Genomic DNA, 25,955 nt, shown 5'->3' with positions numbered 1-25,955 from the left:
GCGCAGCGCTCAGCCGTCCCCACGTGGCCGTTTCCGCGGAGGCTGGTGCTCGGGGGCTCCCGGGGCTGGACCGCACGGCGGGAGGAGCGGGTCGTGTGCTCGGAGCGCCGGGGGGCCCGCAGTGTCCGTCTTTTTAACGAGTTGGTTGTTACTGAAAGACTGAAGAGGTTAATTGTAGAAACCGAGTTTTGTAGCTTCTGTAGAAAAGTCAGATCTGTCAGCATTGGACCCAGAATACCGCGTGTCACCCATCACCTAGAGCTGCTCCCTCAGGTAAGACACCACCACTCGCCTGATCCCTTGGCTCGTTTGTGTGCCCGGCTGCTTCCTGTAGGTCCTGGTGTGGAGTGTTCATCCCCAAACTGAGGACTGGAGCCGAAAGCCCCAGACAGCATCTTAACCCGCCTAGAATTTCAAGCTACTAAAAATATCTTTCCAGACGGGCTAACGTGCGTTATCCTTATACTAAAGCAGCTTCGTTCATGCAGTGCTTTACTGCTTGCAGTATCTTTTTATGTATTCGCCTTAATGAGCCTAGATTATTTTGGAGAACGCACAGTATAGTTAATCCCGCACCCCACACCCCGCCTTTGGGTGCAAAATGTGCTCAGCAGTGTCATTACCTGGCCAGGTGGCCAGGGTCTTGTTGCTACAGCTAGTGGTACAGCTAGAAGTCCACACAAGTTACGTGGCTTTTTCAGCCGGTGTGTTCGTCTGGTAAATGGAATACAAGGATTGGGGGCTCAGGAAAGAGCCCAGGCTGTATTTGGTTGTCCCTAGCATGTAGGTGGTAGTTGACTTGGAAGAGCGCACCAAGGGGACACCGCAGTTAGAAAGAGGGTACAGTCTTCAGAGGGGAGGAGCAGAAAGGGAAGCAGGAATAAAACGTAAGAGAGGGCTTCCCTGGTGGCGCAGTGGTGGAGAGTCCGCCTGACGATGCAGGGGACGCGGGTTCGTGCCCCGGTCCGGGAGGATCCCACATGCCACGGAGCGGCTAGCCCCATGAGCCATGGCCGCTGAGCCTGCGTGCCCAGAGCCTGTGCTCCGCAACGGGAGAGGCCACAGCAGTGAGAGGCCCGCGTACTGCAAAAAAAAAACAACTAAGAGAGCTTTATGTCACTGGGCCAAAGAAAGATGTTGGGAAGGGTGGTGGTAATTAAAAGTGTCAAATGTCATTTAAAAGTAGGAAAAGTAGGAAAAGATGTGTGTTGGATTTAGCAACAATGAGATCTTTGGTGACCTTGCCAAGAATAAATTGTTTCATTGGAAACTCTCCATTACCCTGAGTGGAAGAGTAAAGAAGTGGAGAGAGAGATGGTAAGTGGAGGTAACTCAGTAAGTTTGGCTATGGAGAAGAAAGTGTGGGAGCTAGAGTTATGATGGATGTTGAGAGGTTATAGGATAGGAGATCGCTGAGCAGCCTCCAGCTGATGGAAGGGGGCCAGTCAGTGTCTGCTGGGAAAGAAGGGACAGGTGCAAAGTGGTCCCCTAGACGGTAGGAGGGAATGCCATCCAGAGCATAGGAAGTGTTCACTTTGGATGTAAGAAAATCGCTTTTCATCGTAAAAGGAAGGGAGGAAGGTGGGTTGTAGTTGCAGGTAACTTTATGTGTTTATTGGACTGAAAGCAAAGGAATTCTCTGTTTTCTTCTGTTTTCACTGTGAATAAGGAGAAGAAAACGTCTCCCGAAAATGGGAAGGGAGGTAAGAAAACTAAGATTTGAGCAGTGTGGGAAAGATCTAAAATAGCTTTTGTGGAAAACCTAGTGAATAACTCACTAGAAAGCATGATGTAGTCCAGGGCTCGTCTGACTTTGGAGGTTGTGGGTTTATTCTGGTATGACCTACATTTGCGTGGAGGTTTTTAATAGTGTAATTACTTTGGAGACGAGAGTCTATTCAGGCTTTGTGTTTCATACTGATGGAGCACTTTTTATACTGACACTGCACTAGGTGCTATAGTAACACCATCTTAATCCAGATCTGTGTCTCCAGATCACACTTCCCTCCTGAACTCTTAGACATTTGTTCTTAGGTATCTCTCATATACATGAGATAGCTCATATATACGTGTCATATATATATATATATATGTCTAAAACTGAATTTATAGTCTTCATCGCCAAACCTGTCCCTTTGTAGTAAATTTCATAACAAAAGACTATAATCAGAAGTTAAGAAGATTATTTTATAATGATGAAAGGGTGAATTCATGAAAAGACATAACAATCCTAAACAGTTCTGCCCCTGATAATAAAGCTTTTAAATACATGAAGCAAAAACTAGTAGTAGTGCAGGAGAGAGAGACAAACCCACAACTGTAGTTGGAGATTTCAATACTTCTTTCTCAGATGATGATAGAACAAATACCCAGAAAATGACCAAGCGTATGGTAGAGTTGAATGACACCAGCAACTTGATTTAATGGACATTTGCAGAATACACGTTATCAAATATATAAACAACATTTACCAAGATGGATCATATTCTGGGCAAATAGGTTTTCTGACCACAGTGGAATTAAGCTAGATATCAATAGCATATCTCTGGAAAATCATCCAAATGTTTGAGAACTGACTGACTCACTTTTAAATTACCCATAGGTCAAAGGAGAAATCAAAAGGGAAATTAAAATTTTGAACTAAATGAAAATGCAGCATTTCAAAATTTGTGGCTAAAACACTACTAGAAGATAGGTCTCAAATCATTCATCTTAATAAACTAGAAAAATAAGAGCAAATGAAACTCAAAGTAAGTACAAAAAGGGAAATAATAAATACCAGCAGAAATCAATGAAATAGAAGACAAAAACAATAGAGAAAATCAATGAAACCAAAAGCTGAGTCTTTGAGAAGATAAATAAAAAAGAGAAATTTCTGGCCAGGTTGAACAAAGAAAAAAAGGGTTAACAATATCATGAATGAAGGTGATGACATCATTGCCAAAAGGGTAATCGGTGAACATGAACAACTTTATGCCAATAAATTCAACGACTTGCACTAAAGGAACAAATTCCTTGGAAGACAATACCAAAACTCACTCCAGAAGAAATAGATAACCTAGATAGCTCTATAACTATTAAAGCATTGAATTTGTAGTTAAAAACTTTTCCTAAAAGAAAATTCCATACCTAGATGGCTTTACTGGGAATTCTACCAAACTAAAGAAGAAATAATACCAATTCTATATAGATTCTTAAAATTGAAAGAAGGAAATATGAATGCCAGCTCATTCTATAAGGATAGCATTATTCTAATGCCGAAGTTTGACACAGGCATTACAAGAAAAGAAAACTGCAGACTAATGTTCCTCATGACAAAGATATAAAAATTCTTTTAAAACATTTTTTAGCAAACTGAATCCAATACAATATAAAAAGGATAATACAACATAACCAAGTGAGGTTCATCTTAGGATTGCAAAGTTGGCTTTGTATTAAAAAATGGATCAATGTAATTTACAGTATTACAGTGAAGAAGAAAACCAAATCAGTCATCTCAGTAGACATAGAAAAAGCATTTGACGGGGACGTCCCTGGTGGTCCAGTGGTTGACTCCACACTACCACTCCAGGGAGCACGGGTTTGATCCCTGATGGGGGAACTAAGATCCCACATGCTGACCGGCACAGACGAAAAAAAAATTCAAAAAAAGAAAAAGCATTTGACAAAATCCAGCATCGATTTCCTGATTTAAAAAAAAAAAAATCTTTCAGCAAACTAGGAATAAAATGAAAACTTCCTCAACATAATAAGGGCATCTATGAAAAGCCTATAGCTGACCTATGGAATGATGAAAGACTGGATTTTTTTTTCCCTCCAAGATTGGGAACAAGTCTCTGGTCTCACCATTTCTATTCAACATTGTACTAGAAATTCTAGCCAATGTAATGAGGCAAGAAAAAGAAATTAGGGGCTTCCCTGGTGGCGCAGTGGTTGAGAATCTGCCAGCTAATGCAGGGGACACAGGTTCGAGCCCTGGTCTGGGAGGATCCCACATGCCGTGGAGCAGCTAGGCCCATGAGCCACAGCTACTGAGCCTGCACGTCTGGAGCCTGTGCTCCGCAACGAGAGGCTGCGACAGTGAGAGGCCTGCGCACCGCCATGAAGAGTGGCACCCGCTCGCTGCAACTAGAGAAAGCCCTTGCACACAAACGAAGACCCAACACAGCCAAAAATAAATAAATAAATAAATAAATAAATGTATTTTTTTAAAAAAGATGGGCTAGTTAATTTCCATCCCACTACCTTCACTCACTGAGTCCTCTGCCTTTAAAAAAAAAAAAGAAAGAAATGAAAAGCTTACGTATTGAAAAGGAATAAGGAAGATTGTTTATTTGAAGATCACATGATCTTCGGGGAGCTAAGATCCCACATGACTCGCAGCCAAAACACCAAAACATAAAACAGAAGCAATATTGGAACAAATTTAATAAAGACTTTAAAAATGGTCCACATCAAAAAAAATCTTAGGAAAAAAAATGTCTCCAGGCATTGCAAATGTCCCTTGAGGGGCAAAATTGCCCTCAGTTGAGAATCATTGTTCTAGGTTAAAAAATGCATGGAAACTACAGAAAGAGCTACTAGAACTAGTGACTTTAGCAGGGTTGCAGGATACAAGGTTAATATGCAAAATAAAAAGTTATTGCATATTTCTAAATAACTAGCAACAAATATTGGAAGCTGAAATTAGGAAAAAAACCACTATTTATAGGAGCATCAAAAGATACCAAATCTTTGGGATAAATCTGAAATAGATGTGCAAGACTTATAACTGAAAACTAAAAAGGTTTGCTCAGAGACACTAAAGACCTTAATAAGTGGAAAGGTACACAGTATTCATTAATTTAGAAAATTCAGGATCGTTAGGACATCAAATTAATCTATAGATTCAATGCCATTCCAATTAAAATCCCAGCAGACTTTTTTTAAATTGACACACTGATTTTAAAATTCATTTGGAACTGCGAAAGAGCTAGAATAGCCAAAGCAAGTTTGAACAAGGACAGATTTTTATGACTTATACTATCTAATTTCAGTACTCCAAATAGTGCTCCAAATAGTGTGGTGTTGGCATAAAGGTGTAAGTAGATCAGTGGAACAGAATAAAAAGTCCAGAAATTGGCCCATGAGTATAAATATGTTCAATTGATTGTGAATAAGGAATAAAGGTAATTGGAGAAAGGATAGTCTTTTCAACAAATGGTGCTGGAAGAATTGGATATCCATATGTTTAAAAAAAGAATGTTAATCCATACATTGCATCATATATGAAAAAACTCATAAAACTTCTAGAAAACAATCTGTGAGAGTTTCTGATATGACACCAAAGTACAATCCATAAAAAATAGATAAACAGGCTTCCCTGGTGGCGCAGTGGTTGAGAATCCGCCTGCCAATGCAGGGGACCTGGGTTCCAGCCCTGGTCCAGGAAGATCCCACATGCCGTGGAGCAGCTAAGACTGTGAGCCACAACTACTGAGCCTGCATGCTGCAACTACGGAAGCCTGCGTGCCCGTGGTCTGCAGCAAGAGAAGCCACTGCAACGAGAAGCCTGCGCACTGCAATGAAGAGTAGCCCCCGCTCGCCGCAACTAGAGAAAGCCTGCACACAGCAACAAAGACCCAACACAGCCAAAAATAAATAAATAAAATAAATAAATTTTAAAAAATAGATAAACAGGACTTCATCAAACTTAAGAACTTCAAAATACATTGTTGCAGGTGTGCTTCAGTAGGTGAATGGATAAACTGTGGTGCATCTATAAAATGGAGTATTATACAATAATAAATAGAAATGAGCTACAAGCCACAAAAAGACATGGAGGACCTTAGAAGCATGTCACCAAGTGAGAGAAGCCAGTCTGAAAATGACACATACTGTTAGATTCCAACTGCATGACATTCTGGAAAAGGCAAAACTGGAGACAGTGGAAAGGTCCATGGTTGCTAGGCGTTTCGGGGGGAGAGAGGGATGAATAGGGGGAGCACAGGGGATTCTTAGGGCTGTGAAATCGTTCCGTATGGTACTACAGTGGTGAATACAAGTCATGCATTTGTCAGCACCCATAGAACTACAACACGATGTGTCAGTGTGTCGGTGTTGGCTCACTAACTGCCACACTAATGTAAGATGTTAATGGTGGGGAAGAGGGCGGGGGGAATGAACAGGTATATGGGAGTTCTCTGTACTTTCCCTTCGATTATTCTGCAGACCTAAAACTGCTAAAAGAAAAATAGTCTGTTGATTTAAATATATATGTGTGTGTATATATATACACATAAATATATAAATATATATATACACACATAAATATATAAATATATATACACACATAAATATATAAATATATATATGTACACACATAAATATATAAATATATACACACATAAATATATAAATATATATACACACATAAATATATAAATATATATACACACATAAATATATAAATATATATACACACACATAAATATATAAATATATACACACATAAATATATAAATATATACACACATAAATATATATATACACACATAAATATATAAATATATATACACACACATAAATATATAAATATATACACACGTAAATATATAAATATATATACACACACATAAATATATAAATATATACACACATAAATATATAAATATATATACACACACATAAATATATACACACATAAATATATAAATATATACACACATAAATATATATATACACACATAAATATATAAATATATAGACACATAAATATATAAATATATATACACACACATAAATACATAAATATATACACACGTAAATATATATATACACATAAATATATATACATATATATATTTTTTACATGTTGAGAGAATGAAAAGACAGCCCATACTGGGAGAAAATATCTGCTAATGGACTTGTATACGGAATATAATACATATATATGTTTATATGTATGTATGTAAAGAAAAGTTCACAATCGCTGCATAACCTTCCCAATAACTTCCCCGCTCCTGAAGGAGCTCTCAAGGCTCTTTGTGATTTAGTCCCGCCTTATACTTCAGGTACACCTCCCAGTTTGAGCCTGTGCTCCAGCCTTATCAAACTCCTTGCACTTCGATGCACACCGAGCTCTCACTATTAGACACACACACGTACACACAGAGTCATTATTTGTCTTTCAATCATCCTCACAGCATTATTTGAGAATTAGAAGAAACAGGACATATAAAGTACTTGGAACAATGCTTGGTACTTAGTAAATGTTGGACGGATGTCACATGTTGTTCTCATTGTCATTTGTCATAAATATCTCCAGACAGCACTCGGGCATTTCCCATTCTGAGCTTTCCCAGACTGAGCCTGCCCAGGACACCTCTGCCCCACCACACCCTGAGGCGTAGCCAGCACCCTGCGTGGCTCTGCAGGGTCACGAGCCTTCAGTTACCTCCTCTCTGTTATAGGAATTTTCAACTCCCGCTTCCTGCCATCGGAATTTAACAATTCTTCAGTCTCTTCCATCTTAAGAAAAATTATTTCTCAACTCCACTCCCCGACCTTCAGTCTTGTGTTCTTTCATTCATCACCATGAGTCTTAAAAACTCGTGTGTGTTGAAGGTTAGGTGTAGCTGACATGTTTTTGAACACTTATGTGCCAGGTGCTTTTTTTTTAGCCATGTAAAATGCACGTAACAAAATTTACCATCTTAACCCTTTTTGAGAGCACAGTTCAGTGGCATTAAGTACATTCACGTTGCTGTGCAGCTGTCACCATCATCCGTCCACAGAACTCTTCATCTTGCAAAGCTGAAACTCTGGTCCTATTAAGCAGTAACTCCCACCTCTCCCCCCAGCTCCTGCCAACCACCCTTCTACTTTCGTTCCTTATGAACTTGACTCCTAGGGACCTCATATAAGTGGGATCAGACAGTATTTATCCTTTTGTGCCTGGCTTATTTCACTTAGCATAGCGTCCTCAAGATTCAACCATGTCATAACATGTGAGCATGTCGCTCCTTTTTAAGGTTGGATAATATTTCATTGTAGATGGAGATGCGCACTTTCGTTAGGCGTTCATCTGTCGATGAACACTGGCGTTGCCTCCACCTCTTGGCTGTTGCAAACGACGCTGCTGTGACCATGGGTGTACAAATATCTCCTCGAGTTTCTGCTTTCCATTCCTTGGAGTATATACCGAGAAGTGGAATTGCTGGATCCTATGTTAATTCTCTGCTTAATTTTTTGAGGACCCTCCATACTGTTTTGCACAGCAGCCGCACCATTTACATTCCCGCCTGGCAGTGCACAGGGGCTCCGTTTTCTCCACGGTCTCACCAAGAGTTGCTGTTGTCCATCATTTACTTGTATTATGGCCCCATCCTGGAGGGTGACTGTCTCGTGGTTTTGATTTGCTTTTCCCTAACGCAACCCAGTAATGCTGAACATCTTTTCCTGTGCTTATTGGCTACTAGGATATCTTCTGTGGAGAAATGTCTTTTCACATCCTTTGCCCATTTTTTGAATCGGGTTGTCTTTTTACTGTTGCGTTGTAAGAGTTCTGTATATATTTCGGATGCTAGAGTCTTACTAGATACATGACTTGCAAATATTTTCTCCCATTCTATGGATTGTCTTTCACTTTCTTAATAGTGTCCTTTGAAGCACAAAAGGTAAAATTTCGATGAACTCCAATTTATTTTTTGTCGTTGCTTGTGCTTTTGGTGTTGTATTTAAGAACTCTTTGCCAAATATGAGGCCATGAAGATTTTCTCCAATGTTTTAGCTCTTACATTTAGGTCTTTGATCCATTTTTAGTTAATTTTTGTATGTGGCATGAGGTAGTATCTAAATTCATTCTTTTGCATGTGGATATCCAGTTGTCCCAGCAATATTTGTTGAAAAGACTATTCTTTCCCCATTGAATGGCTTTGACACCCTATTGCAAATCAGTTAAGCATAAATGTAGTGGTTTACTTCTGAACTGTCAGTTCTCTTCCCTTGATCTGCATGTCTGTCTGTATGCCGATACTGCACTGACTTGATTACCATAGCTTTTGCACTAAGTTTTGAAATTGAGAAGTGTGAGTCCTCGGGTTTGTTCTTTTTCAAGATTGTTTTGGCTACTCCTTAAATAGCCAGGGGTTCCTTAAATTTCCATATGAATTTTAGGGTCAGCTTGTAAATTTCTACATGGAAGGCAGCTGGAATTTTGATAGGGATTGCGTTGACTCTGTAGGTCAATTTGGGAAGTGTTGCCATGTTAACAATATTAAATTTTCTAATCCATGAATAGAGGATGTCTTTTCACTCATTGAGGTCTTCTTTAATCTCTTTCAACAATGTTTTGTACTCCTTTTTTTTAAAAGATTATTTACTATCTATTTATTTAATTAATTTATTTTTGGCTGCATCAGGTCTTAGTTGCGGCACGCGGGATCTTCATTGAGGCATGCAGGATCTTTCCTTGCAGTGCGCGGGCTCTTTGTTGTGGTGCACGGGCTTCTCTCTAGTTGTGGCGTGCAGGTTTTCTCCTCTCTAGTTGTGGCGCGCAGGCTCCAGGGCACGTGGGCTCTGTAGTTGTGGCACGTGGGCTCCAGAGCGTGTGAGCTCTGTAGTTTGTGGCACGCGGGCTCTAGTTGAGGCACGTGAGCTCAGTAGTTGTGGTGCGCAAGCTTAGTTGCCCCGTGGCATGTGGGATCTTAGTTCCCTGACCAGGGATTGAACCCGTGTTCCCTGCATTGTAAGGCGGATTCTTTTTCACTGGACCACCAGGGGAGTCCCTGTACTCCTTTGTTAAATTTGTTCCTAAGTATTTTTTATACTATTGTAAATGTAATTGTTTTGTTAAATTTATTCTCAGATTGGTTATTGCTAGTGAATAGCAATGCACTTATTTTATATATTGATCTCATTTCCTGCAAACTTGCTGAACTCATTTATTCGTTCTAATAGTTTTCTTGTGTGGATTCCTTAGGATTTTCTATATACAGAATCACATCATCTGCAAATAGAGACAGTTTTACTTCTTTCTTTCCAGGCTCTATGCCTTCTGTTTCATTGTCTTGCATAGTTGCCATGGTTAGAACCCCGAGCAGTGTTGCATAGATGTGCTGAGAGCAGACATCCTCGTCTTGTCACTGATCTGAGGCGGGTAGTTTTCAGTCTTTCACCATTGAGTGTGATATTAGCCCTGTATCAGGTTGAGGAAATTTCCTTCCATTCCTATTTTGTTGAATAGTTTTTATCATGAAGAGGTGTTATATTTTGTCAAATGCTTTTTCTGCATTTATTAAGATGATAGTTTTTGTCTTTTTTCTATTGATATGGTGTGTTCCAGTAATTGATTTTTAAATTTTAAACCAACCTTACGTTCCTGGAATAAAACTTAGCATGGTATATAATTCTTTTTATATGTTGCAGAATCTATTTGTCAACATTTTGTTGAGGATTTTTGTGTCTATATTTGATATTTACTGACTTATTAAAACTAAAATTTAATTGAAAGAAACTTAAACATACAAAAAGTATAGAAAGCAATGTGATGGACATCTGCTTCCCCAAATTAACCCGTGCCTAAAGAAACACATTAGCTTTTGTCTTATTTTTGTCCAGATGGTCTTCTTTTCCCTTCACCCCTCTGCCTGCTCTTCTCAGCTCCTCTCTCTCCCTCCCTTCTGTAAAGTAAAGTATTAAGTTTAAGGACTTCCTGGTGCTCCAGTGGTTGAGAATCTGCCTTCCAGTGCAGGGGATGCGGGTCCCATCCCCAGTCAGGGAACTAAGATCCCACATGCCACGGGGCAATGAAGCTGATGCACTCTAGAGCCTGTGTGCCACAACTACTGAGCCCGTGTGCCACAACTAGAGAGCCTGTGCACTGCAACGAGAGATCCCTCATTGCTGCAGCTAAGACCTGATGCAGCCCAATAAATAAATATTTTTTAAAAAATTAAAAGAAAAAGTATTAAGTTCAGTGCTGGCGAAGATGAGGAAGTCCCCTTCAGGCTGCCTGTCCCGCTGATTACAGGTAAAAACTCTGGACAAAATATTACAAGAGCTTGAATCAGTGACCACAGGTGTGAGTTTTCCATTTTTTCACTCTTCCTCCTCGTGGCTTTGACCCTAGGCCAGTTCCCAGTTGTGGGCCTGGGCAGTGAGGGCTGCTGTACCCCATCTTTCTGCCTGTAGCAACTATGAAGGGGCCCAACAAGCAGGGGCATGTGAGAGAGAGGCAAAGGAACTAGAATAATCCAAACAGTCTTGGAAAAAAAAAGAGTTGGAGGACTCTAGCAGATATCAAGACTTACTATGAAGCTATAATCAAGGCACTGTGAAACTGGCAAAGGATAAATGCATAGTCAGTGGGACAGAATGGACACTCCCCAGATGGGCCCACACAAATGTGGTCTGTTAGTTTTTGACCAGGGTGTGTGCAAAGGCAATTCAGTGGAGAAGGGACAGTTTTTTCAACAAGAAGTGTTGGAAAAACCAGACGTCCATCTGCAAGAAAGGGAAACTTGACGATACTTTGTATGTTATATAAAAATTAACTCAAAATTGATCGTAGATCAAAAGTAAAACCTCAAACTTTAAAACTTCTAAAAGAAACCAGAAAATCTTTGTGCTCTTGGGTTAAGCAAAGCATTGTTAGATATGACATCAAGGGAATGATCCGTAAATGAAAAGGTGGCGAGTTGGAATTCATCCAGATATAAAGATTGTTGTTGTTTTTTAATGTGGACCATCTCCAAGGTCTCTGCTGAATTTGTCACAATGCTGCCCCTGCTTTACGTCTGGTTTCTTGGCCTTGAGTCACATGGGATCCCAGCTCCCCAACCAGGGACTGAACCCGCACCCCGCGCGTTGGAAGGTGAAGTCTCAACCACTGGACTACCAGGGAAGTCCCGTCAGAGTTTAAAACTGCCATTCTTCTGAAGAGGTAAGAGAAGGAAAGACAAGCCGCAAAACTGCGAGGAAATGCCTGCGAATTACATATCTGACACCGAACTTCTAACCACGATGTGGAAGGAACTCTCAAAATTCAGTAAGAATGCCAATAACTCCTCAAAAAAGTGAACAAAAGGTTCTAGCAGACACTTTGCCACAAAAGACGTGCAGTTTAAAAGTAGGCACGCGAGAATACCCAGCTGGTCGATACGAAAGTGCAAATTAAACCACAGTGAGGTAGCACATCTCTCGGCACAGCTATAATTAGAAATTCATTAAATAGGGGCTTCCCTGGTGGCGCAGTGGTTGAGAGTCCGCCTGCCGATGCAGGGGACACGGGTTCGTGCCCCGGTCCGGGAGGATCCCACATGCCGCGGAGCGGCTGGGCCCGTGAGCCATGGCCGCTGAGCCTGCGCGTCCGGAGCCCGTGCCCCGCAACGGGAGAGGCCACAACAGTGAGAGGCCTGCGTACTGCAAAAAAAAAAAAAAAAAAATCATTAAATTTTGAAAAGACCCTCCAAGCCAAGTGCTGTCGAGGGTAGGAGCAGATGCGGCTCTCACACACTGCTGGTGGGAACGCAGAGTGCTGCGGCTGCTTTGGTAAATGGTTTGGCAGATAAAGTCGACCCGTACTTACTAAATGACCCAGCAGACCCCTTCTGAGGTATTCGCCCAAGAGAACTAAAACAGGTTTACACAAATACCTGTGTGTACATCTTTATAGTGTCTTTATTCTTAACTGCTAAAACCGTGAATGACCTGTTTCCCAGCTGGTGGGTGGATAAACAGGTACGTTCATGCAGTACAATTAACTACACAGCAGTAAAAGACATGTTCCTGATACTCCCGAGACATGGGCACATCTCAGATGCACTGTGCTGAGTAGAGGAAGCCAGGCTCCAGAGGTTCTCTGGGTACAAGGCCATTTACAGGATGATCGGGAAAGGGCAAAACGACAGTGACAGAAGACACAAGCGGTGGCCAGGGTTTGGGTCGAGGAAGGCCTGCCCACAAAGGCACTGCTCGGGGACAGAACTGCTTTGTGATGGGACCATGGTTACACGCCTCGTGCATTTGTCTAAATCTCAGCGCTGGCACCAGAAGGAGTGATTCTTCCTGTGTGTAAACTTTAGAAAGTGGGTCCGGTGAGAGAGAAATTAGAGCTACAGATGAGAGCTAGAGCCGCATCCGCACCCGCCCTCCACCCCTCCCGCCTGGGTCACCGCAGTGCTGTCCTGTGTGTGTTACTGTGCTCTCACTGGTGTGTGTGTACATCGGTGGTGCGACACGACGTGCGTCTTTCTGCGCTCGATCCATCCCTCAGCATTGTGCCTCTGCGTGTATGCATGTAGGTGGTTTCTTCTGTTGGCATTTGCTGTCTCAGTCTGCTCTGGCTGCCACGACAGAATGCCACGGGCTGGGACCTTAGACAACAGGACTTCATTTCTCACAGTTCTGGAGGCTGGAAGTCCCAGATCAGGGTGGCAGCCAGTTCAGTTTCCCGTGAGGCCACGTCCCGGCCTGCCGACACACAGCAGAGGGAGGGAGCACGCCGGTCCCCTCCTGTCAGGGCACCGATCCCATCCTGGGACCCACGCTCCCGGCCTCCTCTAACCTAGTCACCTCCAGAGGCCCCACCTTCTATCCCATCCCCCGGGGTGGGGCTCGACAAGCGACACGTGCATATTCGGGACACAGACAGTCCACAGCCCTTGGTAGCAGCTCCCTTAGTGGTTAATAATGTGCCGCCTGTCAGTCAGAACGTGTGTGGCTTTCAGTGTCGAGGTGAACTGCTCCGCGAGGCCCGCAGTCCCCACCTCGTGTGCACCCTGGGGCTGGCCGCCTAGGGGTGGGCGCCGCAGCCCTGACCAGCTGCTGAGTGGTCTCCCGGTGGCTGAGGTGCCCTGCACCCCCTGCCAGCTTCTGCATCCCCCACGCCCTTGCCGCCTGTGCAAAGCTGACCTCTCATCGGCGCCCTTTGCACCTCCCGGGCTGCTGCGTATCTTGTACGTGTATCGGCACTTTGTCCTTCCTGTCCGGAAGTCCCCGTGAGCCTCCCTTCTGCACTCTGGGGGCGGGGTTCTGGTTTTGTCTTGTCCTGGGAGGCTCGGCTGTTAGTTTTGACATCCAGCCGCCCCTCGGAGCGCCTCCGCCTCACTCTCCCCCGCCCTCAGGCTCCTGGCGCTTTGCCAGGGTCGGCAGCGTCCTCTTCAGGGTGAAGACCAGGGCGCCCTTTCGTTTCCAGTCTTCCCTCTCAGGGGGTTTACCACTCGGGCCACCCGTCCGAGGGAGCCCTGGCGTCCTGCGCTCCGGACCCCCTCCAGCTCCGTCCCGGGCACCTCGGCGCAGTGCTTCCCGCACGCCACCGCGGGGCATCCCGTCCTCTCTGATAGCATTTGCGGGTGACTCCAGCCCCGACCTCTCTCCCGACCTCTCGATGCTGGCCCTCTGCCCAGGCAAGCTCCGTGGCAGAGGACGCGTGCTGCCCTTCAGCAAGGAGCCTGGTGCCTCCCAGCGGCCACGGCCTGCCCCCCTGGGGTTCCCGCTGCGGGGCCCCGACTCCATTCCCAGGAGGCACTGGCATCTCTTCTGCCCGGAGCCCCGTCAGCCGGCACCTCGCTTGTCTTCCCAGCCCACCTCTGATACTGAGTTGTCCAGGGAGCTCTGCCGTGGGGGCTTCGCTGGCGGGTGCCCGACCAGTCCCCCAGGCCGCCTGCCAACAGGAGGAGCGAGAGCGCCCTCCAGTGGGGCAGCAGCCGGGGCAGCTGGCTTTCCACGCAGAACCTTGATTCCCCCAAAGGTCGCATCATGGCTGGGATGCAGGGTGCAGTGGGAGCAGGGACACGGTGGTGTCTGGTTGGGGTCAAGGGTGTCACACCCGGAGCACCCACCATACGTGCCGTGTGCCTCCGCTTGCCTCTCCTGTCCCTAGAGGGGACACGGTCGCAGGGTGTGTCTCCCAGGTCACAGGCCCCTCTTCTAGAAGGCTGGCTGGGAGAGGAGAACAGGGCAGAGGAAGCAGCGGCAGGGCCCCTCTGCCCAGCCCCGCCCAGCCTGTGTCACGGCCCCCAGGAGCACCCCACGGGCTCAGACCTGTGCTTCTTCCCAGGCACCACGATGTCTGGGCCCCAGACCCCAGAGCCGGCCCTAGGTGGGCGGGGAGCCTCCTCCACGGGCTCACAGGACGAGGACACGGCTGACGGGATCCAGAGCTCGCATCGCATGCTCAGCTTCAGCGACGCGCTTCTGTCCATCATTGCCACCGTAATGGTCCGTGCGGGCCCCGCGGCCACTGGGGGTGTGGGGAGGAGCCGCCCAGCACTGGCCTGCGCCCCCGGCACGTGGCGTCCAGGGAGCAGTCGGTGCCCAGCCCAAGAAGTGTTCCCGGGTTCGTGTTGTGTCTCTTCTCCTAGATCCTGCCTGTGACCCACACGGAGATCTCCCCGGAACAGGTACTTGGGAACAGTGTGCAGTGTCTGGTGTGCGGGCGAGGGTCCAGGAGGCTCAGGCCCTGAGCTCGAGGCCGGGCTCCACTCGGGCGTACCCGGCTGGGAGGGCCAGGCCATCCGCCACGTCCCCCAGTGATGCCATCCAGCCCCGGTGCCCTCGCGCTGAGCCCTGAGCAATGCAGGAGCGCCTGGAGGCTGGCGCGGACTGTGCCGGCAGGCGTCGCGGGGAAGCTCCCTGGGCTCTCTGTCTGTCGCGCTGGCGTGCCTCTCAGAGCAGGAGCTCGGGGGCAGAGGGCGGCCGGCCTGCTGGGCGTGGGCCTGCGCCACGAGCAGGGAGGTGAGTGGGAAACGAGGCTTCTGTAAAGCAGAGTTTCCATGGCTAGTCAATTTGGAATATTTCCATTTTATAAGTAAAATGGCCACACGTCGCAGCACCTCAGAAACCGGACGTGATTCCGGGAGACGTTCGGAGTTCGCGGGCGTGTGTGCGCGCGAGCACGGCTCTCTGGGCCCCTCACGTCGAGTGGGTGTCACCTCTGGGCTCCAGGATGCGCAGTGCTGGCCCAGGACGTGTGGCCGTGGTCTGGCTGCAGCCCAACCAGCACACTTAGCCTGGACACTGCCGGGAGTCATCTGCGGGAGGTGATATCGCTACTTCTCGTAGCGTTTGGATGAGAATTAAACAGAAATGATGGTCGAGCCTGACCTTGGCAACTGGCACCTGGCACGGTGAGCAAAGGGCCCCGTGCGGCTTCCTCTGCTCCGGGGCACCCCCACTCCAAAGGGGGCCTGGGGGCTGCGCTCCGGCCAAGCTCAGGAAAGCCGTGTGCCCACCGGGGGCCTCGACGCTCTCCTGGCTGTGCCTGCCCCAGAGCCTTCTGGGGACCTCGGTGCCACCAGTCTCAGAACAGGGTGGTGGGTGTGCACGTGAGATGCGGGAGGGGATGGGATGCGCGGGCCTGGAGCTCCTTGCCTCTCTGCGGTCGGGGTCGTGACCTCTGTTGACCCACGAGAGGGCTCTGAGCCAGAAGGTTCCGCGGAGGCGGGGAGACCCCTTCAGGGAAGGCGCTGAGGATGGTCCTGACATGAAGGAGAAGGTTTATCAAGGCCAGAGGGACCCAGGGATCTGGAAGCGGTGCTGCCCATGTGGTCTCAGAGGAGCAGCAGACACGGGCAAGGTTGCATTTGGAGTTTTTGCTGACGAAGCGTAAACCCTCTCCCGGCCTGGGGCCAGCTTCCTGCGCAGCCCGCACCTGGCGTCCAGACACCGCGGCCCTCTCGCCAGGCCTCGCAGTTGCTTCGGGATCGCTTACCCGGCGACGCCGTGACTTCGTGCGGCCTGTGGCCACCCTGCCAGGATCCCAGGAGAGGCTCGACGGAGACCTCTCTGCCTCCAGAGCTGGCATTTCTGGGGGCCTGCCATGTTGGGAAGATGGGGGGCCTCCGCAGGGGCCTCAGGGACAGCCCGGGACTGAGGCTGAGCCTTGGTGGGGGGAGGCGAGGGCTCCCAGGTACTTCTCCGGCCCCCCAGGGCCTGGCGCCCGGGGGCGGGGCCGCCGGCTGCCGTGGGTGAATCTGCGTCTGATGGTGACGCTCTTCTGTTCCAGGAGTTTGACAAGAGTGTCCAGAAACTTCTAGCGACGAGGATCGCTGTGTACCTGATGACCTTCCTCATCGTGACCGTGGCCTGGGCGGCACACACGAGGTACGGGCAGGCTGGGGCCTGTTTCTGGGCTGGCAGCCACATCTTTGTGGCTGGCTGGGTGTGTGCCCAGCAGGTGTGGCCTCGCCCTGGCCGAGGGTCAGGGTGGCAGTGGGGGTGCACTCGGCGCTGATGAGCTGTCCTCGGGGTAGATGGCGGCCCCGCCCTCTGGGGCTGAGTCACGAGGGGTCACGTTAGTGGGCTGCCCCTCCCCTCCCCTCCCCCGGCCCCCCCTGCTGGGTCAAGCCTCTGCTTTCTCCTCTGCACACAGCAGCAACAGGGCTTACACCCCAGGCCCCGGACGATGAACGGGGTGCCGGGTGCAGTGCTGCTCGGGCCGCCGTGAGCCCGGGCAGGGCAAGGGCAGGGCTGTGGGCTGCCCACCTCTGCTGCACTGTGACACACGTGCTGTGCACGGCCCCTCCGTCCTGATCCCTGGACTCTGGTGAGGAGGCTGGGGCCTCGGGACACACGCTCCAGGGCCCGAGCTCTCTGTTAAGGAGGAAAAGGTTCCTTAGGACCCAAGGGGGACAGGGCCCCAGAGCTGTGGGCGTCACCTGAGCCCCCGACGGGGCGCAAGGACCAGGAGGACCCCTGGAGGTGGGTGGGGATGGGCTGGGTGCTGGCGTCTCGGTTACAGAACGCCCCCCAGCAGTGCAGACCTCCCCAGTTGGGGGAGAAGGCCACATCCTCGTGGGTCAGAACCCTGGGGGGGACCGTGTGGGGGCCGGGGAGGGGCCGGGGCCTCGGGAGCTCTGCCTGCTTCCGGCCTCCGTTTTCAGGCTTCTGTCCGCGTCTTTCCGTCTCGGTGTGAGACCGTCTCTGTCGTATGAGTGTCTGTGTTTGATGCCGTTAGAACCATGTTTACTGACAGCATGACTTTTCCTGTTTTCCTTAAATTGTTGAGATTGTTCCAGGTTGTTGGGAAGATAGACGATACGCTTGCCCTGCTTAACCTGGTGAGTTTGTCCTTTGGTTTCTGCCTTGCTCAGCTCCCCGGGGGGTGCCCCGGGTGTGCGGGCTGGGCCGCGCCCACTCCCAGGGCCCCGAACGCCGCCCTCAGCACCCCTCCCCCTTCCCTCCCTCCCCCCAGGCCTGCATGATGAGCATCACCTTCCTGCCGTTCACGGTGAGTCCCAGGGACTTCCGCCCCCTCCTCCACCTGGGGGTCCAGCCTGCCCTCCTGCACAGGAGGGCTCTGCCCCTAAGGTGCTCCCTTCTCAGAAGCTCTCAGGCCACTGGGAGGCCCGGGGCCTGGACCACGGGGTTGCAGAGAGGAGAGAATTTTCCTGGGGAAGGGCCGACCCTGGGTTTCCAGGCTGGACGGAGTGGGGAGGCTTCCAGGGCCCCAGGCGGGGCTGTCGGGGGCAGAGACCAGCCTGGCCTCCAGGGGCGCAGTGAGGGGCGCCCTCTCCGTGCTCCCTGAGGCTCTCGGCTCCCGCCTGAGAACCCCGGAGCCCACGGCCTCCTGGCCGACCTGGGCTCGTCCCCAGCACGTGACCCCTCCGTCTCCTCACCCCGCAGCTCCCTCTGGTTCTGACAGAGAGCGGGGCTCTGGGTACGTAGCCCATCGCGGAGAACTGGGGTCTGGGGAGTCTATGAATCTGATAAGCGCACAGCTTTAAAGGCTTCCAGCGCTGGGCGGGATGGCTCTGTGAGAGAGACGCCTCCAGGGCTCGGGCCGTCCCACCCAAGACGGCTCTGCTGCTGAGCGGCGGAGCCCAGCTGATGCACGGGGCTCACGGGCCCTGGGGCCCCGCGGTCCTGATTCTGGGGTTTTTTCTGGCTGCAGTTTTCCTTGATGGTGGCCTTCCCCGAGGTGCCTTTGGGCATCCTCCTGTTTTGTGTGTGTGTGATGGCCGTCGGGGCCGTGCAGGTAGGACACCGGCGCCCTGCCCCCACACCCCGTCCTCGTGGAGCAGAAGATGTAGCGCGTGTGGGGCCGCCCGTGGCGGGAGCCGTGCAGACGCCACCTGCCACGCAGCGCCTGCCACGGGGCACCCGCGTGGGCCGCGGCAGGGCAAAGCCAGAGACGCTCGGGGCCTGGGCTTCCTGTGCTGACGGGGAGAGAGAGTGAAATGGGGCCGCCGGCACCCTCAGGCGGGGCTCTGTGAGACCCGCACCCGACCCCCAGAGCAGAGCGAGGGCTCCCGTCCACTCTGCGCCCCCAGAACATCCTGCAGCGAGCCCCACCCGAGACCCCGCTCGCACCCTGCAGCCTGCCTCTCCCGCAGGCGCTGATCGTGGTCTACGCCTTCCACTGCCCCCACCTGCTTAGCCCCCAGATCGAGCGCTCGGCCCACCGGGCCCTTTACCGGCAGCACATCCTGGGCATCGTTCTCCGGGGCCCGGCGCTGTGCTTGGCTGCGGCCGGCTTCTCCCTCTTCTTCTACCCAGTGGTGAGTCGGGGTGGGGGCGCCGGGGGGTTGTGCGGGGGGCCCACCGGGGGGCTGCTCTGCGGGGAGGAGCCCGCGTGGGCAAACACGGCGCACGCCCTGTAGGCCCGGGAGGCCGCGTGCCTTCTAAAGACGTGCGTGCACAGGAACGTGAGCCGCCAGAAGAGAGAGAAAGTGGAGAAGGAAACTCCAGAGCAGGAGAGACTGGAGTGGAGAAGAGGGAGGTGCAGGCGAGGGTGGAGCTGGGCGAGGGCCGGGCGGACGCACCCCCAGCGTCCAGGGAGAGACGGCGGCCGCGCGGGCAGAGCCGTGCGGGACTCCGTCCACGGCGCCCTCGAGCCTGCAGGTCGTGCTTTTCTTTTTTAAATTTACTTATTTATTTATTTACTTCTTTTTAGTGGAGCGTAGTTGCCTTACACTGTTGTGTCAGCTTCTGCTGTACAGCAAAGTGAATCAGCTGTACGTACACTCAGTCCCCTCTGTTTTGGATTTTCTTCCCATTTAGGTCACGGCAGAGCATTGAGTAGGGTTCCCTGTAGGTTCTCGTTAGTTCTGTTTCGTACGTGGTAGCAACAGGGAGGGTCCGCCCTGGCCGAGCTGCCGGCGCTGAGCCCACAGCTGACTCGACAGGTATATTGTTCTGGTGCAGGTTCCCTCATCCAGGAAGGGGAAGGGAAACCCTAGCGAGCCGCCGTCCCAGAGCTGCTTGTAGAAGCTGGATGCGCAGCTCCTGCCTTTAATTAACTGAGCTCTAGTGAGGTAAAGTGAATCTCTACACCCAGAGCATCGTAAGACGTGTGAAAAAATGAACGGTTAACGTTACTTTAAACATCTAGTAAGTGTTTTAAGAGAATTCAAGTTTAAAACAAACAGGATGGCAAGGCCTGCAGAGCCACACCCTGGAGGATGGAGCTGGGGGCTGGGGTCCAGTGTCCAGGGCGCCCCAGGTCAGGCCACGGGTGGGTAAAGGGGAGGGTGGACGTTGGCGTGTGAGGTGGGGCCGGGCCTCGGGCTTCTACTCGGTCCCCTCGCCGTACAGTGTCTGCGCCTCTTGGGTGGGCCCCGCTCCTCTCGGGCAGGAGGGATGCTGCGGGGGCCCTCGGGGTCAGGCGGGGTGTCCCGGGGTGGGGCTGGCGATGGGGAGGCACAGAGAGACAGCAGGGCAGGACTGAGGGGCCCACTGCGTCCGGGCTTCCGGTGGGACAGCCCCTCCTGGCTCTGGGGACAAGGTCAGGGGCTGAGGGGCGGTGAGGGGCAGTGAGGGTCGTCGCATGGAGGACGGAGGGCACAGCTGGGATGTGTTACGTGTGGCCTGGGTCAGGAGAAGCAGGCAGAGCTGAGGCCCACGGGGGCCGTGCCCACTGGTCGGGCCTGGACACTGGCCCCGGGAAGCCCTGGGGCAGGCAGAGACCGCGATGAGCCTGCGCAGTGGCCACACCCTCACGGGACGACAGTGGTGGGAGGCAGGCACTGGGCCGCCACACTGGGGAGAGGAGAGTCCTCGGTGGGGCTGGGGGGTCTGCGGCCTCGGAGGGAGCGGTCGGTCGTTTCTCTGTGCTGCGTTTTTTGCCCCTTCCTCTCCATCCCTCCCACTCCTTCCCCACAGTGGGGGTCTGACCCCTCGTCCCCTGTGAGACGAGGCATGTCAGAGCCTCCTGGCCCCCAGGCCCACCCCCTGCAGCCTCCCCACGAGCCCACGGCCATCCTTCCAGGCGTCCTCACCAGCCCCTTCCCTCACGTGGGACGCTGTGCGGGGTCCACCTTCCAGGGCCAGCCACTGCTCACTGCCCTGGCCCAGGTCGTCCTGACCTCCCTCTGGACCACCTCCTCCACTGGTGACACTCGGGGCCCAGGGCCTCCCATGCCAGCTTCCTGTGCCGGCTGCTCCCAGGACTCGCGCTCCTCCAGACCTGGGCAGGTCCCCGTGGCCATTTAGATCTCCCCCCGCCCCGGAACTCAGGCTCCCCCTCGGGCTGTTCTGTTCCCTCCTGCCCCGCAGCGCACGTGCACACACACAACACACGCTGATCCTGCGTGGCCACCGTCGCCCCCCGGGGCCTCTGCACTCACCTGCCAGGCACCTGGGACACTCCACCCCCTCGGTGTGTGTGTGTTGAGTGACGTGTATGGTGTGGTCTTCTGATGTGTGGAGACTGGAGGTGTAAGCAGAGCTGTGATGCCGGCCGCCCCCCTTCTGTCCCCGAGGTGCCCGTCGTCTCCTGAGTCCCCTCACCAGGCCAGGTGCCAGGTGACCTTGAAGCATGGCTGTGAAGGACGGGGTGGAAGCCCTTCGCTGAGAGGGGCCACCGGCCAAGGCGACAGGGCTGGGCGAGGAGCTTTCTGCGGCCACCTGGGGCCCGGGAGCACGCCTGTCCCGTCAGCCTCCCTGTTTAAAATAACTGGGTGTCCGCGTAGCAAAAAATTGACCACTGTGACCATTTTATCTGCGGCGTGCAGCTCGGCGGCATTGACCGCCGACGTCGCCGTGCCTCACCTCCCTCTGGTTCTGGGACTTTTCATTTCCCCGAGACAGAAACCCTGAGCCCGTGAGCAGCCACTCCCTGTCTCCCCACCCTCAGTCCCGGGAAACTCGAGTCTGCTTTCTGTGTGTAGGGGTTTGCTTATCCTGGTTCCTTCATATAAGTGGAATTATGAAACAGGGGGCTTCTACGTCTGGCTTCTTTCACTCGGCATGTTTTCAAGTGCATCCACGTCGCCGGTGTCAGGATTCCCTTCCTCTTCGTTAGCCGGTGGTACCCCACTGTGTGGATGGGCCCCGTCACCCACCCACGGACACTCGGTGGCTGCTGTGAGCATGGGTGTGCCCGGAAGTGGACTTGCCGGGTCCTGTGGCGATTCCCTGTTTAGTTTCTGAGGAACCTCCCGACAGTTCTCCAGCAGCTGCGCCATTTCCGTTCCCACCGACGGCGCACAGGGCTCCAGCCCCACCCCACCCCAGCACGGCTGCTCCCTGTTCCCGCTGGGAGCGTCCCGAGGTGTGCGCTGCTCTCCTCGTGGTTGTGACTGGCGTTTCCCCGAGTGTTAGTGGTGCTGAGCGCCTCCCCACACGTGTCGGGGCCGCGTCTCTTCTTCGGAGAAATGTCAGTTCAAGTCCGTGGCCCATTTCTCAGTTGGGTTATTTGTCTCTCCGTCGTGGAGCTGTCGGGGTTCCTTATGAAGCCTGGATAGTAACCCTTACCAGGCGTGTGGTCTGCAAACATCTCCTGTTCTGTGCGATGTCTCTTCACCCCCCGGTAATGCTCTTCTACGCCCAGAAGCTTGCTGTCTTGATGGCGGCTGACTCAACTGTTGTGCCTCCTGTTGCTCGGGCTGCAGTCCCTTCCGGGCGGGCAGCTTTGGGCTGGGATTCCTGGCTGGGCCCCCCAGTGGAGGCACCGCGCGCCCTGACGTGCCCTGTGCCCTGTCTCGTGCAGTCGTACCTGCTGATGGCGACAGTCATCTTCCTGCCCTACGTCAGCAAGGTCGCCAGCTGGTGCAGAGCCAGGCTTGTGGGTAGGTGCCAGGCGGGGCTGGAGTGTGGGGTGCTGGGGCTGCCGCCGGGGCGCGCAGAACACGGGCCGGGCAGGCGGCGTCCCTGCGGGGCCTCCTAGCTGGCCCGAGGCCCTGAGGGCTTGGCTGCCCCTCCCACAGGCCCCAGGGAGCCCCCGGCTCACAGCCTGGAGATCTTCACCTTTGACCTGCACGAGCCCCTCAGCAAGGAAAGGGTGGAGGCCTTCAGCGACGGGGTCTACGCCATTGTGGCCACGCTGCTCATCCTGGACATCTGGTGAGGACCCGCCGGCCAAGACTCCTCTGCCAGCCCCACAAAGGCGCCGAGGTCTCCCGGCCCACCCTCCCCAAGGGGCTCCCACCTGAGAAGGGCCCGGTCCTCATCCTTCCCAGAGCTGCGCACGCAGGGCGGGCGGCCCCGGCTCCCCGCGTCCCTCTCCTGCTCCGAGCCCGCCTCTTCCCTTCGCTTCTGCGCTTCCGCTCGGCCAGGCAGCCTCTGCGGTCTGTCACAGTTCCACCTTAGCTGGTGTCATTTTATTCCTGTTTTATCTGCTGCTTTGTCAAGTCTTCCGTCTCGTCTTTAAAGCCTTTTATTCCTTGGTCGCACTTCAGCACGTTCTTCTTTTATTAACGTTAAAATGCTCTGATTTTATGTTCTGTAACTGATCACCTAAGGTCTTTTTTTCCTTAATATAAATTTATTTATTTATGTTTGGCTGCGTTGGGTCTTCGTTGCTGCGCGCGGGCTTTCTCTAGTTGCGGCGAGCGGGGGCCACTCTTCGTTGTGCTGCACGGGCTTCTCATTGCAGTGGCTTCTCTTGTTGCGGAGCACGGGCTCCAGGCGCGCAGGCTTCAGTAGTTGTGGCACGTGGGCTTCAGTAGTTGTGGCTCGCGGGCTCTAGAGCACAGGTTCAGTAGTGTGGCACACGGGCTTAGTTGCTCTGTGGCATGTGGGATCTTCCCAGACCAGGGCTCAAACCCGTGTCCCCTGCATTGGCAGGCGGATTCTTAACCACTGCGCCACCAGGGAAGTCCCTCACCTAAGGTCTTGATGCTCCTAAATTTCTCTTAGTAGCTTTTCCCTACTGTAATTTGTGAATTTTTAAGAATTGGGAGCAAATGTCCATTGGTACCAATCTCTGAGACCTAGACCTAAGGTTCTGGGGTGATCTGGCTTTGCTTCTGCCCTGCAGCCAGGCCGTGCTGGCTTGGGTCCCCTGCTGGGTGGTAGCAAGGAGCCAGCTGTGGCTGGGAACCCCGGGGGGTGGGGGCGGTCAGGGTTCTTTCCTCCACCCAGAGCCACAGCCCCGAGGACCCAGGTGGGGATCCCCGGGAAGCCCCCAGGCTCTGTCTCCCGCCCCCAGCCCCACCGGCACACGTGGAGCCGCCATCGTGGGCACAGAGGTGTGTCTGGGCTGCGTGGCTGCAGGGCGGCAGCGCCATGACCTCAGTGGGGAGAAGCCTGGGCCGGATGTGCCTTAGAATCGCTCCTTAAAATAAAGTTCTGCCCAGGAACCTGAGGACCTCGGAGGCAAAGCCCTTCAGGTCTGTGGGACCGCTCCCGAAGTGGACAGGCCGCTGCAGGACGGTGGGCAGGCCTCAGGAGCACCCACCCGTGGGCGCCAGAGGGGCTGCGGGCTCAGGGCCCCGTGCCGCTCACCAGCCCAGGGTCCGGTGGGCAGGGCTGCGGTCAGCCAAGGAAACACAGGCTGCAGTTGAACTTGAACTTCAGGTGAACGGCGCTGCGTGTGTGAACACAGGCGCGCGCAGTCTTAGTGTATGCCGTCCGTTCATCTGAAGTTCAAGTGTGCGGGGGGCCGGCAGCCCGTGCAGGGGCTGGGACGGGGTGGGGGCAGGCAGCCCGGAACGGACGCCCGAGGTGGGGCCGCTGCAGATGCTGTGTATCTCACCCCTCAGTGAGGACAACGTCCCGGACTCCAAGGACGTGAAGGCGAAGTTCCACGGCAGCCTAGTGGCGGCGCTGGGCGCGTCTGGGCCGCACTTCCTGGCCTACTTCGGCTCCTTCGCCACGGTGGGCCTGCTCTGGTTCGCCCACCACTCGCTCTTCCTGCACATCCGCAAGGCCACGCAGCCCATGGGCCTGCTCAACACGCTCTCGCTGGCCTTCGTGGGTGGGCTGCCCCTGGCCTATCAGCAGACGTCGGCCTTCGCGAGGCGACCCCACGACGAGCTGGAGAGCGTACGAGTCAGCTGCGCCATCATCTTCTTCGCCAGCATCTTCCAGTTCGCCATCTGGACCACGGCGCTGCTGCAGGGGGGGGAGACGCTGCAGCCCTCGGTGCGGTTCGGGGGCCGGGAGCACGCGTTCATGTTCGCCAAGCTCGTGCTCTACCCCTGTGCCAGCCTGCTGGCCTTCGCCTGCACCTGCGTGCTCAGCAGCTTCAGCACGGCCATCTTCCACGCCATGCAGATCGCCGTGCCCTTCACCTTCCTCCTGCTGCGGCTTCTGGTGCGCTTGGCACTGGCCGGCCTGCGGGGCCTGCGGGGCCTGGCCCGGCCCACACACACCTGGCCGGTGCCTGGGGCCACGGACGATGCGCAGTCCCCGCTCCTCCCTGCTCCCTGCTAGTGCGGCCCCGGTCCCCTGCCTGAGGTCCAAGTGTCCGGCTGGTGGCCCGGCCTCGGGTTTTGTTTTCCTTGTGAAGTTTCATGCTCTACCTCAGCCCCTCAGATTGTCTTCCACTGTTGCAGACAAGAGTCTCGCAGGAGTGTCACTGTGTCCCACGTGCCTGTTGTCTGCCTCGACCGAGTGGAGATGAGCCGCGGGGGGGCCGCAGGCAGCGGGTGGTTCCGGGGCAGCTGGGGCCGCAGCCCCGTGGTGGGTGTGGGTATGCGATGTGGCCTGGTCCTCAACAGGCAGCACGTCCCGCGGGCAGAGGGCCCTGGCAGCTGCTCGGCTCTCCAACCGGCCCCCACATCCCAGGCCTCCTCCCCCAGCACACTGGC

At 52.8% G+C, this 25,955-nt stretch overlaps 1 protein-coding gene across 3 annotated transcripts; it reads left to right on the top strand.

The window, feature by feature from the left end:
- The first annotated feature begins 140 nt into the window (after nt 1–140).
- Nucleotides 141–25,723, top strand: TMEM175 (transmembrane protein 175). 3 transcript variants are annotated; one of them, XM_082653548.1, is made up of 11 exons: nt 141–273; nt 15,041–15,201; nt 15,345–15,383; nt 16,988–17,085; nt 17,990–18,041; nt 18,176–18,211; nt 18,875–18,958; nt 19,317–19,481; nt 22,913–22,991; nt 23,130–23,265; nt 24,906–25,723. In XM_082653548.1, exons 2-11 carry the CDS (start codon nt 15,049–15,051, stop codon nt 25,576–25,578), a joined length of 1,515 nt encoding a protein of 504 aa, XP_082509674.1. In that variant the 5' UTR covers nt 141–273; nt 15,041–15,048; the 3' UTR covers nt 25,579–25,723. The 3 variants fall into 3 exon arrangements, with proteins under 3 accessions (XP_082509674.1, XP_082509675.1, XP_082509676.1); XM_082653549.1 differs by lacking the exon at nt 15,041–15,201 and having other exon boundaries at nt 254–273; XM_082653550.1 differs by lacking the exons at nt 141–273; nt 15,041–15,201; nt 15,345–15,383 and having other exon boundaries at nt 17,015–17,085; nt 18,000–18,041.
- The last annotated feature ends 232 nt before the right edge of the window (nt 25,724–25,955 follow it).

The sequence above is a fragment of the Grampus griseus genome (assembly GCF_964374135.1).
Source record: "Grampus griseus genome assembly, chromosome: 4".
Lineage (NCBI taxonomy): Eukaryota > Metazoa > Chordata > Mammalia > Artiodactyla > Delphinidae > Grampus > Grampus griseus.
The sequence above is the reverse complement of the archived record's forward strand: the minus strand, read 5'-3'. Positions and strand labels throughout refer to the sequence as shown.